Genomic DNA, 20,243 nt, shown 5'->3' with positions numbered 1-20,243 from the left:
CCTGAAGTCATACGCAATAATAGTTTTAGACTTATCCAAGTGGGAGACTGTTGGATTAATGTCTAAGTCCATAACTATAATTGGTAAGACTTGACCCGACCCGGCATGGTCCATTTGGGTTGCATGGCATCATGCACTTGGATAGACTATAATGAGAGAAATAAGACGCTTATGGTTATTAATATATTATAAGTTCTAGTATATTAATAATAAGAATAATAAGATTATTTAATTAGTATTGATCAAGAATTAATCTAGGATTAATTAAGTGATCAAAAGAAGACTAATTAAATATATGGGTTGATTGTGTAAATCATCCATACTTATATAGTGGGCTAATGCTCCATGGATTATCTAGTTGGGCCAAAACCCATATGATGCTCCCTGGATGCTCCATGGTGTATTTGAACCCATGGATCCAAGGAAATGGAAAGTCATGACAATTAGGGTTTACCCTAATTGTAACACTATATAAAGATATTATTCTTCCCAAAATCGGTGACTAGATTATTCTAGAGAGGGCTAACCGATTTCATGAAGTGTTCTAGTTTCTCTCAAGTTATTCCAAGAGTATTTGGTGTTGTGTGAACCATTTGAGGCATCACCACTTGAGGTGCTAGGCTCACAAGGTTTCAAGGAACACAAGCAACAACGAGGTATGTATTCTATCTTGTTATATTCATTATTTTGTAAGCTAGATTAGGATAATACCTTGGATGTTCATATTTGCATGTATAATAGAGAAAAACATAGATCCAAGGTATTTAGGGTTGCATGTACACTTAGGAGTGTTAGAATGCTCATAACCCGACAAAACTAACTGGCGTTATCCGACAAACTCTTGAAGAGCACAAGAAGGATAATAATAAAGGCAAAGAGAAAGTTGTTGGAGAATCTTCAGGAGAAAAGGCGAGACATCCCACTTTCAAAACTTTTAAGAGCAGTGGAGCTACAGAGTTTGCTGGTGTCCTTAATCCTATAGTCGTTCTTACTTGGATTCAGAACATAGAGAAAGTATTATGTATTTCCCATGTGGATAATGAAGACAAGGCTAGTTACGCATCTGCAATGTTAGTTGATGAAGTCTTGGTCTGGTGGGAAGCAACGTATGAAGCTCTCAATAGTTATGACCAGGAGAACTTGTCATGGGAGATGTTCAAGACTCATCTGCTAGAGAAGTATTGTCCTCTAGACATGAGGAGAAGGTTAGAGAAAGAATTCCTAGAACTCAAACAAGAAAGGAAGACGGTGAATGAGTATGAGGATGGTTGTTTGGACTTCATCTCTACAATTTTACAAACAACAAACATAATTTGATTCTTTAAACACTATGGTTACTGAATTCCAAATTTCTGATAAACAATTATACAATAAACATAATCTCATAATTTAATTTATGTTTCTAATAATCTGTTTCAAAATCATTCATTGATTTCATTCAACATTGTGAAACACTGAATCAGATTTCAATATGATAATATGACATAATGATAATACAACATAGTGATAAACAATTAAACATTCATGAATAACATTCAAGAATCTGAAAAATTAAACAGTTAAAGATAAATAGTTAAACAACTACACAATTAAACATACATTGAATCTGAAAAATTGATAATCTATTTATTTTATAATTCATCCAAACATTCAACTAATTCAAGTATGTAATTGAATTGACAATTATAATTTACAAACTCATAATCCTTAATTCCTTATTCCTCATTCCGTAATTTCTCATAATCTATTACACTTGCAGGACCAAAAATCAAGAATGAAAAATCATTGATAAAGTGATAACAGGAATACATGATAAATCATAAATGGATAGTCGTCTAAGACTTTAATCGTGATCGACCCTCACCTATAATCTGTTGTATAGATATTCAATGTGTGATGAATGATGAAGCGATTATTGTTGTACGATGGTGTTGAGGTATGATGCCCTGATGCCCTGCCCTTTCCCCCTAATCAATTGTTGATTGATTTGTATTTGTTGATTGGTGCAATTGACTTTTTTAATGAAGACGAACACGATGATGCATTGATCGAATGATTGATCACTGTTGTCTTCGGTTTGACGCTGATTTCCGAAGATGTTGGATTGCTTAGGGTTGAAATGATACATCATATACTATAAAAAAATTGGGCCCCTTCAAAATTTGGACCCTGTTCCATTACCCGTATTGCGCATGCCCTAAACCGGGCCTGCTCATAGCCTCTTTCCAATTCTTGTTTTGATCTGCTTGATAATTTTTTTTGGCCCATCATGATTACTGATGGTGGACTAAAAGGCTTTGTGAGTATTAGAAAAATGATTATAAGAAACATAATGTGATAATGGATGTACCGTTGAAGACCCTTGATTGTAGGCGGGTTGTGTGTAATCGATCGGGGGGGGGGGGGGGGGGGGGGGGGGGGGGGAGCTCAACATGATAATCATTTAAATATTTTGGTTGTATTCTTTGTCTTTTTTTTCCTACCTTCTTTGACTTCCTGTTGAATGGAGGATGTCCCAACATGTGATCCCATATCAACTTCTTCAACATAGTCATTATTTTCATCTTCTCCATCTTGCATGCTTTGACATTCTTCAGTTAAATCTTCCAACTGAATTTCGAAAGTGTCTTCCATATTTCTAATTTTCTCCACTTCATCGGTTTGTGTGAAAAATCCTTCTATTTCCACATGTGACATCCTAAATTTCACGTACGGCCAGAAAAGACCGATTTGTTTATGCTTTGTTTTTAAAATCAGAGTAATCGTTTAAAGAAAACTGATGCGGAATTTGTTCCCAAAACAAAATATGATAAGAATTTATCAAAGCATTTCTTAAAGAAATGTATTTTCATTATATAACAAAATCTCGGGATGTCATGCTCCGATACAGACACATAAGCATAAACAGAACTTACATTTATTTACACTAATGATTTACATCTCCTTTAATCTCTCAGTGAAATATGTCTTCGTATTAATACCTGTGATACAAAGAAAACTGAGTGGGTCAGGCTTGGGACCCTGGTGAGCATATATGGTTTTCATCCCACAATGTTATATCATATATTTATACAAATAGAACATTCAAACTTGTAGGATTTCACCATATAAAGGCCACTATTATCCCACCCCATCGATCCTCACAACGACACAATCTAAACTCTCGTATCTAAAATTTTCCTCTTTACCTGATCCCTACTCACGGATCTAAAACTATCCTCTTCACCCAATCCATACTCAAGGATCTAAAACTAACCTTTTCACCTCATCCATACTCACGGATTTAAAACTAACCTTTTTCCCCTGATCCATACTCACGGATCTAAAACTAACCTCCTGATCTGATCCATACTTCCAGATCAATAATTGTACCCAATCCATCCTCCCGGAATAAGGACAATTAACTATACCCTAATCCTAATCTGATCCATACTCCCGGATCAATAATTGTGCCCAATCCATACTCCCAGACTATGGACAATTAACTTAGTCTTAATCCATACTCCCGAACTAATAACAAGTTTTATATCTTTACCTGATCCATACTCCCGGATCTAAAACTAACCTATTGGTCTAATCCATACTCATCCTTTTATCACACACCGATTATCTCATCTACCCATGTTCTACCCAACATCCTTGTAGATATAAAATACATATACATTTTAACTCATTTAAAAACTATATAAAACATCCATTCCACACTCATCTCAAATAAACAATAATATATAAACACATAGCACATATTTCATAACAAATACTTCATATTTATGTGTTAGAAGAAAGTAACCACACACTCACTTGATCAGAAGATGATCGGACAACACTACGACTCTTGTAATACTCTTCTGCGACGAAATCGGGATGTTTCCTTCAAAACCGGGCTTCACGTGGGCAGAGCTTCGGCTTGAAAAATATTTTTCTCGGGATCTTCGGGCTTCGGGACTTGCTTCGGGTCTCGGGAATGATACTGGGGCTTCGGGATATTTCTTGCACGAAAAACGAGGTAAAACGGGAGAGAGAGGAGAGAAAATGAGCAAAGGAATAAGGAAGCCTCGCACCTTTTATGTAGGGGTTGGATTCACGATTTACGCTGAGCGTAATTTGGATAAGGCCGCTGACTCCCCCCGCTTTGGATAATATCCGAATTTATTTTTTAATTAAATACTTTAATTATTTAATAAACTTCAAAAATTCATATATTCCTCATACGAGCTCTGTTTTCGACGTTCTTTATATCCCCGCGTAGGTGAGACTACGATCTACAATTTTCGTTTAGACTTTGTCGGCCAATTTTGAATTTATTTTTATTATATTATTTTAGTAGGTCGGGACAGGAAAACTCCGTTATAAATTCATAACTTCTTCATCCGACATCCGTTTTCGTCTGTCTTTTTACCGTTGCAGTACTATCAACAAGATCTTCGATTCTCATTTAGATTGTTTCGGCTAAAAACCGCTCGATCTCAAATCGAGTATTCGGGCTGCATACCGCTAAGTCGAACTTAGAAAAATCATAACTTCCTCATACGAAGTCAGATTCGGACGTTCTTTTTATGCATGCTCATGGTTTAACGAACTCTACGACTTTCATTGAGATATCTAAGGCTAAATATCACTCTAACGTAAATTCACTATTTACATCATTCAGCGTCGTGCCGGTTCTGTCGCGAAACTTCGACAGATCATAACTTCTTCGTTATAACTCGGATTTTGGCGTTCTTTATATGTACGGAATCCTTGTAACGTATACTACAACTTATTTAAGATTATTCATTCAAAATAATCTTCCATCAAAAAGTCATTTTTGACGCTTAACGTCTCTAAATTGACTAGCCCTGAACTACGGGCGTTGCAATTATCTCCCCCTTAGGATGATTACGTCCCACAATCATCAACGAAATAGAACTTGCATAATGATTCCACACATTATTTCTTCATCCTAGGTAATAACCATAACTTCTATGTTTCCTCGAAAGAGTATTTAACTCTAGCGCTTCTTGACTGCAAACGATGCTCAATCTTGCATCTGCTTTTGTTACCATGTTGTACTTTCAATCGTAACCTTCGAGTTACAAAATAAATCTTTATTGAGGACTCCTTCTTCTTCTTAGGATAAATACTTTCCTTTATCTATTGTAATAGACCGATGGGTCGTGCTCCATGACCTCTCATCGCATGATGCAATGCTTAGACTCAGGTCTTTTAGAGTTAAATTACAGAATGGAATATAACTTCCTTCATATTCTAATGTGATATAATCACATTTCAGCATGTAGCGTTTCTAGCTACAAACTTCATTAACAACGAGCGCGATAAAATCGATCGTATTAATTTCAACCTTCTGTCTTACATCAGATGTTACCTTGAACTTGGTTCTATGAACCACGTAACATACTCACCGTAGTCGGACTCAATTTGATATGACCACTAGGGTTGGAATAACAACCATCTTACTAGTCACTACCGAAACAAGGGTAATGACACACTTGAACAAAACAGAATCAATTAATAGCTTCTTGGTAACTTTGTGACTTTCCCTGATCCAAGTGCGAGTCATGTGCTTCCGGTAGTATATGCATCTACTACCTTTCACACTTACTCATACTCGTTCCAAGTATTGTCTTGCAGTCGACCAAGTCACCATACAAGAAATCACATAATCATTCAACACATCAGATAGCAAAACTAGGGTTTATATTATTTCTTGAAACGATTACACAAAGGTTCAAGTTCACCCTATACTACGCCTCTAGTAGGCTACACTTCCTGATACAAACTTTATATATTGATATGAAGTCTTCATCCTTGAATCCTCACATTGTTTTCTGCTTCGTCGAGGATCATATGGAATGCTCTTGACTTTGGTGGTACATTTGGCCTTATAGCCTCTTCTCTTCTTGGGCAGTTTTGCTTGAAGTGCCCTTCTTTGGAACACTTAAAGCAGACTTCTCTTTTGGTTGGGCTTTTGTTGGCGTAATGACCAGTCTTTCTGCATTTGAAGCAGTCATTTCTTTAGAGCATTCCCCAATGTGTTTCCTTTTGCACTTGTCACACCATTGTGCTCCTTCTTCGAGCTTCTTCGAATCAGGCTTCGAAAATTTTCTCTTCTCATCGGACCTTGAAGATCCTTCAATCTTTATTTTCTCACTCACCTCGATTCTCTCTAAACCCCTTTCCTTTAACTGGGTCTCCACATTTTTAGCTGCTCGGACTGCTGTCTTCAAAGTAGTTGTCATCTTGACCGTTGGTCCAAAGTCGGCAGGCAGTCCATTTGCGAACCTCTTAATTTTTGAGAGTTCAGTTGGCACTAAGTATGAAAATAACTTCATCTTTTAGGTAAATGCAATAGCATAATCATCAATTCTCAATTTACCTTTCTTCAGGTTCTGGAATTCATTGTTCAGATCAATCAGATCTATCTCTGAGAAGTACTGCATCTTTAACTACTCCAAGAATGATTCCCAAGACATCCTTAGTGCTTCCCCTTGGGGCATTGTATATGCCAGTAACTTCCACCAGCTCAAGACTCCAGTCTTCAGTTATCTAACTGCAAAGACAGTCTTCTGTTTGTTGCTACAGTCGCAACTTTCAAACACCATCTCCATTTCGGAGATCCAGTCCATAATCTCTACAGGCTTTGGGCTCCCAAAAAGACTTGGTGGTTTGGCGCACAAGAAATTCTTATACATACACCCATCCCTGTTTATTTCCCTTTCCGGGTCATTCCTTTCTGCCACTGGGGGTTCTTCTTGTCCAACAGTCCCACTATAGTTACTTCCCTCTGAATGCCCTCCATTCACTTCAGGCTCTTCCACTTGAAGTGATACTTCCTCACGATTCTGTTTGAGTAATTGCCTTGTCTCCTCCATTTGGCGATCCAATATCATCTGCATCATCACTTGCACCCCAATCATCGTCATTGGCTGTGGTGTTGCTGCTACAACAGGTGCTTGCTCAATCACTGGTGATTGAGGCTGTTGATTCCTGTTTTCGTTTGCGTTTCCAACTCCGCTTCTTGTTCTTGCCATTTCGATCTATACACCGAATAAGGTGAAATTAGATCCTCCTTCGCGATAGATATTACGATCTTCCATATCACTCTGAAACGTTTACATGCTAGTTCTAATATCGTAACCATACGCTTAGAATCCTAAACACACAAGGTTTCCTGATCCGGTCAGCAACAGACCATATATCCGAATAAATAATATCATATATGGCAACATATAACATTTAGCACATAAAAGCATTTTAGGCATCATTCCTAAAATAAACTAATGCTTGTGTCAATTTAGGTGTACTACCTAACATATTTTAGATACACTCCTCATGACCATTACTTAGCATTCTAAGTTTAAGTCTAGAAATTTCCAACAAATTCCTAGTTCACTTAAACTAATGCTCTGATACCAACTGTAACTTCCCCAATTTCACGGCCAGAAAAGACCGATTTGTTTATGCTTTGTTTTTAAAATCAGAGTAATCGTTTAAAGAAAACTGATGCGGAATTTGTTCCCAAAACAAAATATAATAAGAATTTATCAAAGCATTTCTTAAAGAAATGTATTTTCATTATATAACAAAATCTCGGGATGTCATGTTCCGATATAGATACATAGGCATAAACAAAACTTACATTTATTTACACTAATGATTTACATCTCCTTTAATCTCTCAGTGAAATATGTCTTCGTATTAATACCTGTGATACAAATAAAAGTGAGTGGGTCAGGCTTGGGAGCCTGGTGAACATATATGGTTTTCATCCCACGATGTTATATCATATATTTATATAAGTAGAACATTCAAACTTGTAGGATTTCACCATATAAAGGCCACTATTATCCCACCCCATCGATCCTCACAACGACACAATCTAAACTCTCGTATCTAAAAATTTCCTCTTTACCTGATCCCTACTCACGGATCTAAAACTATCCTCTTCACCTAATCCATACTCATGGATCTAAAACTAACCTTTTCACCTGATCCATACTCACGGATCTAAAACTAACCTTTTCCCCTGATCCATACTCACGGATCTAAAACTAACCTCCTGATCTGATCCATACTCCCGGATCAATAATTGTACCCAATCCATACTCCCGAAATAGGGACAATTAACTATAACTTAATCCTAATCTGATCCATACTCCCGGATCAATAACTGTGCTCAATCCATACTCCCGGACTAGGGACAATAAACTTAGTCTTAATCCATACTCCCGGACTAATAACAAGTTTTATCTCTTTACCTGATCCATACTCCCGTATCTAAAACTAACCTCTTGGTCTAATCCATACTCATCCTTTTATCACACACCAGTTATCTCATCTACCCATGTTCTACCCAACATACTTGTAGATATAAAATACATATACAGTTTAACTCATTTAAAAACTATATAAAACATCCATTCCACACCCATCTCAAATAAACAATAATATATAAACACATAGCACATATTTTATAACAAATACTTCATATTTATGTGTTAGAAGAAAGTAACCACATACTCACTTGATTAGAAGATGATCGGACAACACTACGACTCTTGTAATACTCTTTTGCGATGAAACCAGGATGTTTCCTTCAAAACTGGGCTTCACGCGAGCAGAGCTTGGGCTCGAAAACTATTTTTCTCGGGATCTTTGGGATTTAGGACTTGCTTTGGGTCTCGGGAATGATACCGGGGCTTCGGGATATTTCTTGCACGAAAAACGAGGTAAAACGGGAGAGAGATGAGACAAAATGAGCAAAGGAATAAGGAAGCCTCACACCCTTCATATAGGGGCTGGATTCACGATTTACGGTGGGCGTAAATAGAGTTACGCTGGGTGTAATTTGGATAAGGCCGTTGACTCCCCCCTTTGGATAATATCCGAATTTATATTTAAATTAAATACTTTAATTATTTAATAAACTTCAAAAATTCATATCTTCCTCATACGAGCTCTATTTTCGACGTTCTTTATATCCCCGCGTAGGTGAGACTATGATCTACAACTTTCATTTAGACTCCGTCGGCCAATTTTGAATTTATTTTTATTATATTATTTTAGTAGACCGGGACAGGAAAACTCTGTTCTTCATCCGAGATCCGTTTTCGTCTGTTTTTTTTTACCGTTGTAGTACTATTAACAAGATCTTCGATTCTCGTTTAGATTGTTTCAGCTAAAAACCGCTCGATCTCAAATCGAGTATTCGGGCTGGATACCGCTAAGTCGAAACTTAGAAAAATCATAACTTACTCATACGAAGTCAGATTCAGACGTTCTTTTTATGCATGCTCATGGTTTAATGAACTCTACGACTTTCGTTGAGATATCTAAGGCTAAATATCACTTTAACGTAAATTCTCTATTTACGTCATTCAGCGTCGTGTTGGTTCTATCGCGAAACTTCGACAGGTCATAACTTCTTCGTTATAACTCGGATTTTGACATTCTTTATATGTACGGTCATAACTTCGACGGGTCATAACTTCTTCGCGAAACTCCAACCAAACTCCATTTTTTACCCTATTTTTACCCCAAAAAAGTATATTCCATTCTTATAACTTATATAAATTATCAAACATACCCCTTCTATTAATTTGATTTTAACAAATATATAATATTTTTTTTCATTACCATAGTATTAAATAAATAAGATTATATTTATAATACGTAATTATAAGTTTTTGTAAAATATATTGTGTTTTAAAACTTCAATATGTATTTAATTTTTAATATGAATTTGATAAACAATACAATATTATAAGTACTAAATATTATATTTAAATAATAATTAGTAGATAAAAAATCAGAAATGTATAAATATATAATTAATTAATTAATATAATTTAATATACAATACAATATTATAAGTACTAAATATTATATTTAAATAATAATTAGTAGATAAAAAATCAGAAATGTATAAATATATAAAACGAGGTACTAAACCGACACCTTAAAATTCATCCCCATTTTGGGGAAATAAATAGGGGATGGTTGGAGAGGAATGTGGAAAAAATGGGAGAAAAAATGGAGAATGAGAGTGGGTTGAAGATGCTCTAATAGGGTGACACGTGACAAAGTATCTTCTACCATAATAAATAAATATAATTTTACCAAATGTCAACTTCTTATTGAATTTGATACATGTTATTTTTTTAGAATTGTAAAATTATTTTTTTTCCACTTGTCATTTTTGTATTTTTTATTTTCCATTTTTATTCAACTTCTACCTACTAAATACCACCTCATAGTAATTAATGTGAATTAATGTATATAATAAACCTTTTATTTGTGAATTGTTATTTCTATTTAATGAATGAATTTATATTAATTAGTTTTATTAGTATAGATTAATTAAGATAAATTATATAAATGGTCCTTGTGGTTTATTCTGTCTATTGTATTTATTTCGAAAGTTTATTTTAAAAAATACTTAATTTTACACATTAATATTCAACATGACTTTTTAAACATAATGATAAATTTTTATTAGTATAGATTGAATTACTTATTCATCATTTTAGTTATATTTATTTCAAAATTTTACTTTAAAAAATATTTAATGTCTACACCTTATATTTAACTTTTTTAATCAATGAGTGTAATACATGTGTTTCACACCTAATAATAAAATATACATTAATTAGGAGAATTAATAAGATAACACATGTCAGAAGGAGATTAAAGCTATTATTTTATTAGAATAATTATCATTATTATTATTATTATTATTATTATTATTATTATTATTATTTTGAAAAATTAGACAACTTGAAGACTTTTTTAAATTTAACCCATATTTTTTTAATAGAAAGTAAAAACGACCCAAATATACGTTTTTTATTCACAGGCCACTTTTTCCACAAGGCCAAAACCCTCTCCCGGGTTATTTCACACAAGACGCTCCTACTTTGCTTTTAACCGGTAAACCATCCCTTCCAGGCTTCCACAGACGGAAGAGCAAAATCTTCTAAAGTACGAAAACAATTCTTGCATGAACTAGAGACATAATTAGGGCTTGGATACAGAGTTGATGTTCATAAATGTCGTCGATTCGGAGCACCTTATTGACTATTTTTGTAATCCTCATACTGAAAAATTCAGAATCAACGCCGCCTGGAGCTTACAGAAGAGATCCAGGTCATCCTCAATGGCACCACAGTGCTTTTCAAGACGTTAAAGATAGTGTCCGGTCTGATGTTCATCGTATGCTCCATTCTCGCGCCGAGGTAAATTTGATATTATATAATGCGATGGTACTTTCCATGCAATCATCGCATTTCCAGTGAAGTGATTTTGAATAGTTTGATTTAGGCATTGTTCTAACTATGAATCATGATTACTAAGTATATAGCTAACAGATTGATTATGTGACAGTGTGAGATTATCAATCGCTCAATTTATCCATCTAAAATTCCCGTGCCTTCTTCAGTTTGTTTGATTTGTTAGATCACATTTTTCTGTGGATCAGCGAGTCAAATTGAAGTTTAGTGATGTAGTCAATCTCTCTTATTGCCTGTCAACAGAATTTGATGGTCAGCATGATCCTAACTGTATAGCAAAAATATAATTTGTTGTAGTGAATCTTTGAAAACTGTGAAAGTTGCCATTAATTAAACTCAGCATTCAGGATATTATGCTATTCTGACACCCTATTTCATTTGCAATCACTTGTACTACTTTTTGATTTTTATGCCTCAGTTACTGTGATGTTAATGCAGGTTCCATTCCAAGTCCCACTTGAAGTAAATATTATCCTCATTGGTTTCAGTGGAGATGGAGGCTATAGATACACACTAGATTCTCAAAAATTGCAAGAGTTTCTTCAAGTTGGCTTCCCTACTCACAGGCCCTCATGTTTGGAGACAGGCGAGCCCCTTGATATTGAGCATCACATGGTGTTTAATGCAATTCCAGTAAGCTCTTTCTACATAGTTTCTTGTAGGGAGTCTAATCCACAGTCCCAGTCCACACTGGTTTACCTTGGAAATGTTTCTACTTTGGCATTCCATTCAGATTGTAAATGATATGTGCAGAAATTGTTTTTTGTTTACTGTCACAGCAGCTCTTCAGGAGTAATTTCTCTTTAACTTGATTAAGATTCCATTTCAGAAGCTTTAGTTGGATCATCATCCCATTGCTTTCACATTATTTGGAATTCGGTTTATTTCAATGCTTTCCAAAGAAACACCTTAGAAATTGGTACCCATAATCATCAACCAATTTAGGCATTGTCTTAGAGGACAGTTATTGTGGCTATGATAAAGCTTACCAGGATGTGTTTTCTTTTAACTTAAATGTCAAAAGGAAAGTAAATGAAGAATTGAATTATTAATCTCTTTACTATTTTAGTCATATCCTGGCTCTCATCATTACACTTTTCTTTCATCTACTTGCTTACAGGTTGGACAGCCGGAAGTGATAGCATTAGAAAAGGCTCTGAAAGCAGCCATGGTTCCTGCTGGCACTGCCAGAGAGGTAAAGTCAAGTGTTTATTTTTGTTTTAATTTTTAGTTATGCTCAATATTTGTATTTATATCGTATTTTCTTGTAGACTGATTTTGGAAGGGAAGTGCCTGTATTCGAGATTGATGCAACAGTTGTGGAGCCTGAATTTCAAAAGCTATATTCCTATCTGTTTTACTTTGAGAATATTGGATATTCTGCTGAAGAGATTGACAGACCAATGCCAACTGCAATTTTTATTGTGAATTTTGATAAAGTATGATCTAACATCCCTAACCTTTCATTGATTGTTATCCACTATTTAGCTACCCTAATAATGGATGACTCGTATCGTTTCATACTTCTTTTTGGAACAAATACCATGTCTTTAAACTACGATATGAATCATGAATGTACAATATTTCTTAGAAGAGATGTCTTGGCTAGAAGCTTAACCCCTTAGGAGAAGGAAACCAATTAGTTAGGAAGGTTTCATCATCTGTGTCCTTTGTTACTATCTTATTTATTTATTTTTTTTTTCATTTTTGTTGATCTGACCTATTTTACACTGTTTTTACAGGTTAGAATGGATCCCAGGAATAAGGGTATTGATTTTGATAGTTTATTGTACCAAAAAATTGATAGGTTAACTAAAGAAGATACAAAGAAACAAGAGGGAGGTTACATATATCGTTATCGTTATAATGGAGGAGGAGCATCTCAAGTTTGGCTTGGTTCTGGAAGGTACATTTTACTCTAGTCTGGTTTACTTTGGGCATGACATATATTTTCAAGTCAATCTCTTTTTATTCTCTTCAATGTCACAATTGTTTATCTAGATTAGAAATCACTGCTTATTCTTGTAAAATACTAACCTATTTTACATCACAATTAAGGTAATTATTGTTATTAATTATTCTTTATTCCTTTTACTATTTACCATTTAGGGACCTCCCATCTCTTATCATAAAAATTCATTTTATAGCTGGGAATCCACCTCTTGTTTATAAATAATGACCTATTACTTTCCTTATTAACTTTTCAACCACTTTCAAACTAATCCCTATATTAATTGAATCTAACAAATAGACTGCTCCCTCTTTATTAGATTAATGTCTATTAATATAACTAACCTGACACTATTGCGCATCTAATTGTCCTAAAGTCAACTCTTGTTGACCTTAACTACGAACGTAAAACACAACTAAAGTTGATCACTTTCCTTGATTTTTCATAGAAAAGCTATACTTTTATCATTCTAGTAACCTTTATTTTACTTTTACTTTCTCAATTAAGTTGAATTTACATTTGCATCTCCTTTCATCTTTATACTCAGGTTTGTAGTAGTTGACATCTCAGCAGGCCCATGCACATATGGGAAACTTGAAACAGAAGAAGGAAGTGTTAGTTCAAAAACCCTACCCCGCTTAAGAAATGTCATGTTTCCACAAAACCCCACTGATCAATTCACCTCACATGACAACTTTGTGGGTCAACTTGCTGCTTTGATTGGGATCATAATTGAGCATCTTGTTGCTCCAGATGTCAGGTGGATATCAGACAACTTTTACTTTCACTTTTTAATTATGAATAAAGACAAATCTATCCCCAAGGCTATTTTTTTTGGCAAATCTTAAGCCAACGTGGTTTGATTTGTCTTCTTATCTACAATTCTAGATGTTAATACTTGTATACACCCTTATAATATTTCAGGTTTGAAACTGTAGATCTAGCAATGAGGTTGCTTATACCAATAATCGTCCTACAAAATCACAACCGTTATAATATAATGGAAAAAGGCCACAACTACAGTATAGACATTGAAGCCATTGAGAACGAGGTGTGTCTTTCCTTTTTCCTCTGAAAGATTGAGATTTTCAATGAATTTAACTCATACTCTATGTTTTATTTTACAGGTTAGGAACATGGTACACAAGGGAGAAGAAGTAGTGATTGTAGGAGGCTCACATTTATTACATCTCCATGAGAAATTAGCAATTGCTGTTTCAAAAGCTATGCGTGGTCATTCCCTACAAGAAACTAAAAAAGATGGACGTTTTCATGTCCATACAAAGATGTATCTTGATGGTGCCATTCTTAAAGAGGTCCCAAATCCCAATTCTACATTTGCTGTTTTCTTAATTATAAATACATTTCTTGAATCTTAAAATTATTGTTTTTTTTTAGGAAATGGAACGTTCTGCTGATGTACTTGCTGCTGGATTACTTGAGGTCTCTGACCCTTCGCTTTCTGATACATTTTTCCAACACCAGGTTAGTAGTCTCAATTTAGTTAAATTACACTTATACCCTTTTTGGAATTAACCTGGTTTAATTTTTTTACAGCAATGGATGGATGAGAATCATGAGACAGATGAACCCACTGATTCATATCTGAAGCACAAACCTTTTCAGTCTTATAACCCAAACACATGGGGACAAAACACTAAAAATGTCAAAAAGAAACAAGGGGACATACATCGGACTTATGGAACAAGAGTTGTCCCAGTGTGAGTAAAATTGAACTACTTTTAATGTCTATGCCATTAATTGCATTTTTGGTCCCTGAATATAGCTAATATTTGCAAATTTGGTCCTTATTTGAGTTTCTTGTAATGTTTTTGGTCTCTGTTCCATGTAAAATGATTATTTTTGGTCCCTAGTATAGCTGATTTTTACAAATTTCTACCAAGATTGAAGTCATTATACTTGGAGCAGGGACCAAAACCGTTACAAAAACCTCAAAAAATGACCAAAATTGCAAGAAAGAAACTTTTTAGGAGCAGAATTGAAAAAGTCAGCTATAGTCAGGGACCAAAAATGTAATATACTCAAAATCAAATTTGTAGGTTTGTTTTATCATTAGCTGATGTGGATCCACAACTTATGATGGAAGACGAAAGCCTGTTGTGGACAAGTAACGATGTTGTCATTGTACTTCAGCATCAAACTGACAAGATACCTTTAAGGTAATAATCATATAACACAAATTAATATTTACCATATTAAGAAAATTTTCATTTTTTTTTTGTTTGTTTTTTGACTGTTTGTATCTTCAATGACAGTTATGTATCAGAAACAGAGAGAATACATGTAATTCCATCACAAGTAGAACGCCATATAATTGCTGGACTTGCTTCAGTAGTAGGTGGATTAAGTGCTCCATACGAAAGAGTTTCTCATATTCACGAAAGACCCGTTGTCAATTGGCTCCTTGCAGCTGGTTGTCATCCATTTGGACCATTTTCCAATGTCTCCAAACTTAGTCAACTCCTTCAAGATGTCACATTGGTAATAACTAATAACTAATAATAATAATAAACTTATAATTAACTAAACTATGATTTCTCATTTCTTATCCTCGTGTTTGGTGACAGAGAAATACAATTTACGCACGTGTAGATTCCGCCCTTCGTAGGATTCGAGAGATGTCCGAGGTCAATATAGTCATTTTACTTGTTTCTGATTCCCGAAATTATTTACTATTTAAAAATTTGAATTTGTTGTATATAGTCTGTGGAAGCTTTTGCTGGAAAGTACCTGAGAACCCCTTTAGGTGAACCAGTGAAGGGTAAAAAGAACAAGACAACCACTGAATTATGGGTTGAAAAATTCTACAAAAAAGAAACAAATTTACCCGAACCTTTTCCTCATGAACTAGTCGAACGACTCGAGACATATTTAGATGTGAGTTTTTTTTTTCTTTACAATAATATCACAACAACAAAATTGCAGAGAATAGCAACCTACTCAATGTTTGTTTACTCATAATAGCAATGTAATTTACAAAGCATAAAGTACGTTGCTATGAATGAATTTGTTGTTGGAATGAATGATGATATGATAACAGAGCCTTGAGGAACAGCTTGTGGATTTATCTTCACTGTTGTATGATCATCGTCTACATGATGCGTACATGAACAGTACTGATATTCTAGAAAATTCCATTTTCACACAACAGTAAGTTCTAGAATATGTTTCTTGTTGGTTATGTTTATCTGTTTTTGATGGTGATTATTAATTTATTAATTTTTTTTATTTTTTTTATTTTTATTTATCAAGGTATGTTGAACATGTGCTGGAGAGTGAAAGGGAACGGATGAGATGTTGTAACATCGAGTATAATCGAACGCCGCAGCCTTCTCAAAGTCTGTTTTATGCGGCTATCCTATTTGCAGGTTTCTTTGCGTATTTTGTTGTCATTTACTTTTCATCTCCTATCGGGTGATTACTGTAAGTAATTAACATTTACTAAACACCCTAATTCTTAATTTCACCAGAAACAATGATTATCGTATAAATACAGTTTCTGATTTTTTTTATATGTTTTGTCGCGTAGTGCCTATGTTTTTGTCGTGTCTATCTCTCTACCTCTGGAAGTTTGGAATCTAGAAGATTGCCACCTGTCAAGAGGCGGGTCTACTGCCAAAAAAGATGTAAGTAATATGCAAACCCTAAAAAGTAAAAACAATGAAAATTCAAAAAACTGGATCAAAACTTTTAATTGATGAAATAAATAGATCTTGTAAACTAACATCAAAAGATTATAATAATACTAATATTGAATTCATGTGTATATGTTTGTGGAGAAATTGTTACTAATACAGTGATTAATACACATTTAAGATTACTTTATGTTGTGTGGATGTAATACGGAATAAATTTCAATGATTTTTTTTTTGTTACATATGATAGGCTAACATCATGCCTATCTGTTATTTTTATCAACTAAAAAGTTTGATTCTTTTTTTGTGGTTATAGTGAATTTTCTCTTTCGTTTTTTTATATCATTTGTATACGTAAGATATCATTGATGAATGACAAGAATGTAAAAGACAAATGAAATGTACAATAATAAAATAAAACTGAACCTTTCTTTAGCCTAAGAATTGATGTTGTGATAATGACATAATTGTTTTTGCGTCTTTTACACCTATATTGCCACCTCATTGTTAACATGTAACCTTAGATATTGATGTCGTGTTCTCAATGCATCGTATTTGTTGGTTAGTGGATGAATGAATGATGTTTTTCAGTCACACCAATGATGATTGGTGCCTTTTTTTATTCTAAACACTAAAACCCAAATCTTATTTTATAAAAAAAGTATTAAATAAGAGAAAATAACAATAATAGGTGTTTTTTAAGCTTTTTACAAGAATTTAGCAAAAGTTAATAGATTTTCACCAATAACCAACATTTCAGAGGGGCACTACAAAATGAGCATGGTGGCTCAAAATGTAATGGGCTTTTTCAAACTTTTTTAATTTCACAGTACCCCATACGAATGGGTATAATATTAGTTCATTCCGTAATATGGTATTCATTTGTAAGGTCCACTGTAAAATGAGAAAATAGAAAAAAACAGTGACGTTTTTGAGCCACTTTGCTCATTTTATAATAGAGCCTATCTTTATTTTACACTCCTATGAAATGGGTGTTTATCGGTAAAAATGAAATAAACTTTGGTTAATTCTTGTCAAAATCTAAAAAAGTGGCGTTTTTATCATTTAATCTCTAAATAACAATCAATTGACTTTGTGTATAAAATATTACTAGCATATCTAAATTGAACAACACTATACTAATATTTTAATTTTTGTACTTCTATAATTAACTAGATGGGAATCATGCGCTTCTATTGATGCCGAGTCATTTTATTTTTTAATCTATGTCACTTTTCTATTATCTAAATCCACACCCCAAAAAAAATTCATTCAAATCCTAACGAACGTTTTTATAACTTACTCTGAGGCTTTAAATAAAGAGAACCAATAAGAGTTAAGATTGCCCATAACTAATTTGCAAAGAGTAATATCAAATGATAGCGGCCTTGGTTTCCATAGAAACAACCTAGAAATGAGAGTTTTGATAAGTAAAGAATGTGTACTTACCATAATTTAAAAACAAACTGTTCATGACACTTGTGAATAAATGGACAAAATTGTCATTTTCTAAAAAGGACAAAATGGGAATACTAATATAAGATCATATTTATAAATCATATCAATGAACAAAATGACATAACGAAGGATGCGGGCTATGGTTTTTTCTTGTAGGATCCAAATGATAGCAAGAAAGATAATAAATCCTGTGGGAAAATGGAATTTTTAAAATTATTTACTTTTTTTGGTAAATAAATATAAAAAAGTTATAAAAATTTGAAGTTAAAGAATACAAACCAATGCAAAGTCGTCGAAGCGTTTACTGTTTCAATAAAACAAAGCAAATTGATGATTTCAAATTCGATATATTCAAATTACAAAATTTTAAAACTTAAATAATTGTTGAAAATAATTAAATTCGGATAAAATAAAGCAATAACCAAGTCCCCAAAGAAGTGTACGCTGCACCAGATCATAATTCCAATTTTATAATTTATAGACAACACAACATACCAGTGGGCAAATGGTATTTCAGTCATTTTCATATATGAGAGAATGCCTACCGGGATATGATTTTTTCAAACCATCTGCCTTCCGCAACTTCTCAAGCCATTCTGTACCTTCAGACCTCCTCCAAGCTGGGAAAAAATTATAAAAATCATATATAAATTTATATATATATATATATATATATATATATATATATATATATATATATATATATATATATATATATACCTGCTTGTTAGGCTTTTGTTCAAGTCAAATTATAGTCGTACCCTATTCGGGATGAAATCACCTCCATCAGCAATTACAACTCCATAGTATCAATAGTATGACCCTACATGCTGTTGCCATGACGAGTAAATGCAAACCAAAAATGTAAGCAAAAAGTAAGAAAACGCAACTAAGAATATCCGTATGCAAGTTCTCATTTTTCATGAAAATTGAATAGCAATGTATAATTGAATCTATGAAAAATAACATAAATAAAAAAAATTACCTGAATCTCAATGACAACAATAGAATAAACATAAGCAAATGCGATATATCGATGGCTTGAAATGTTCTCCAAATCTTCTGAGCTCCGGTTACATCAACTCCGACAAATCTTCTCATCACATGTTCTTTTGCATTTTCTTCAAATTAACTCCTGTTTTTTGCAAATCCATCAAACATAACACTGTAACAAACAATAATCACAATGTTAATAACTATAACCAAAAAGAAATCAAGATTGATTTATTTTGAATAGTATTTTTCTACCTATCAGCACCTTTACAGAGTAAAAGATGGTTCCCGAATTCCTCATGACCAATGACAAACATTCTTTGTAGAATTTTTTCAAGATTTGATACCAAAATTTAGAAAAGGGTAAAAAGGAATAAATAAAAATATTAGCTTTCGACTTTTTTCTTGGACATAGGATCCAACTCGATAAAAGAAACAGTTGTTTGTGTCCTTTTATAAAATTGGAAGCCAAGTTCTCTTGCAGCTATTTCATCAGGGGATTCAACTTCATAAGTAACGATCCCTGTTTCTCAACCATCAAATTTTCAGAGGATTTCCAGTCTTTGTACTTTATCATTTTCTTAGTTTACACAACTAATTGTGTGTGAATAGTTAATGTACAAAAAGAAAATTAAAGTAAACAAAAGGTAAATCAGGTTAATGGTGCACCAAGTGCAATGAAGTAAGTTAAAACAGAAGCCCAGGAGATGCATATATTGTCTTAAAATGGAACGAAAGCAGAAAAATTAAAAAAACAAATACAAAATAATTAATAAAAACACCTCTTGCTTCACTGATATCTGTTGAAAATGGTAGATAAAATTAGTAGATGGTAGAGACAATTCTTTGAATCCTACAAAAAACATTGAAAGCACAAATTTTAAGCCATATTTATTT

General features: G+C 33.6%; 1 protein-coding gene across 2 annotated transcripts; it reads left to right on the top strand.

The window, feature by feature from the left end:
- Positions 1 to 10,892: 10,892 nt before the first annotated feature.
- Positions 10,893 to 17,098, top strand: LOC145031859 (uncharacterized). Of its 2 annotated transcripts, none has more exons than XM_078980504.1 (17): positions 10,893 to 11,234; positions 11,727 to 11,921; positions 12,409 to 12,483; positions 12,560 to 12,727; positions 13,031 to 13,194; positions 13,787 to 13,999; positions 14,164 to 14,290; positions 14,367 to 14,555; positions 14,638 to 14,724; positions 14,797 to 14,960; positions 15,300 to 15,419; positions 15,516 to 15,741; positions 15,828 to 15,887; positions 15,964 to 16,137; positions 16,301 to 16,410; positions 16,513 to 16,628; positions 16,790 to 17,098. In XM_078980504.1, exons 1-17 carry the CDS (start codon positions 11,049 to 11,051, stop codon positions 16,840 to 16,842), a joined length of 2,427 nt encoding a protein of 808 aa, XP_078836630.1. In that variant the 5' UTR covers positions 10,893 to 11,048; the 3' UTR covers positions 16,843 to 17,098. The 2 variants fall into 2 exon arrangements, with proteins under 2 accessions (XP_078836630.1, XP_078836639.1); XM_078980513.1 differs by having other exon boundaries at positions 16,513 to 16,683.
- Positions 17,099 to 20,243: the final 3,145 nt, after the last annotated feature.

Source organism: Lactuca saligna, chromosome 1 (assembly GCF_052625555.1).
Source record: "Lactuca saligna cultivar CGN05327 chromosome 1, ASM5262555v1, whole genome shotgun sequence".
In the NCBI taxonomy this organism is placed as follows: Eukaryota; Viridiplantae; Streptophyta; class Magnoliopsida; order Asterales; family Asteraceae; genus Lactuca; species Lactuca saligna.
This window is presented reverse-complemented; position numbering and strand designations above follow the sequence as displayed.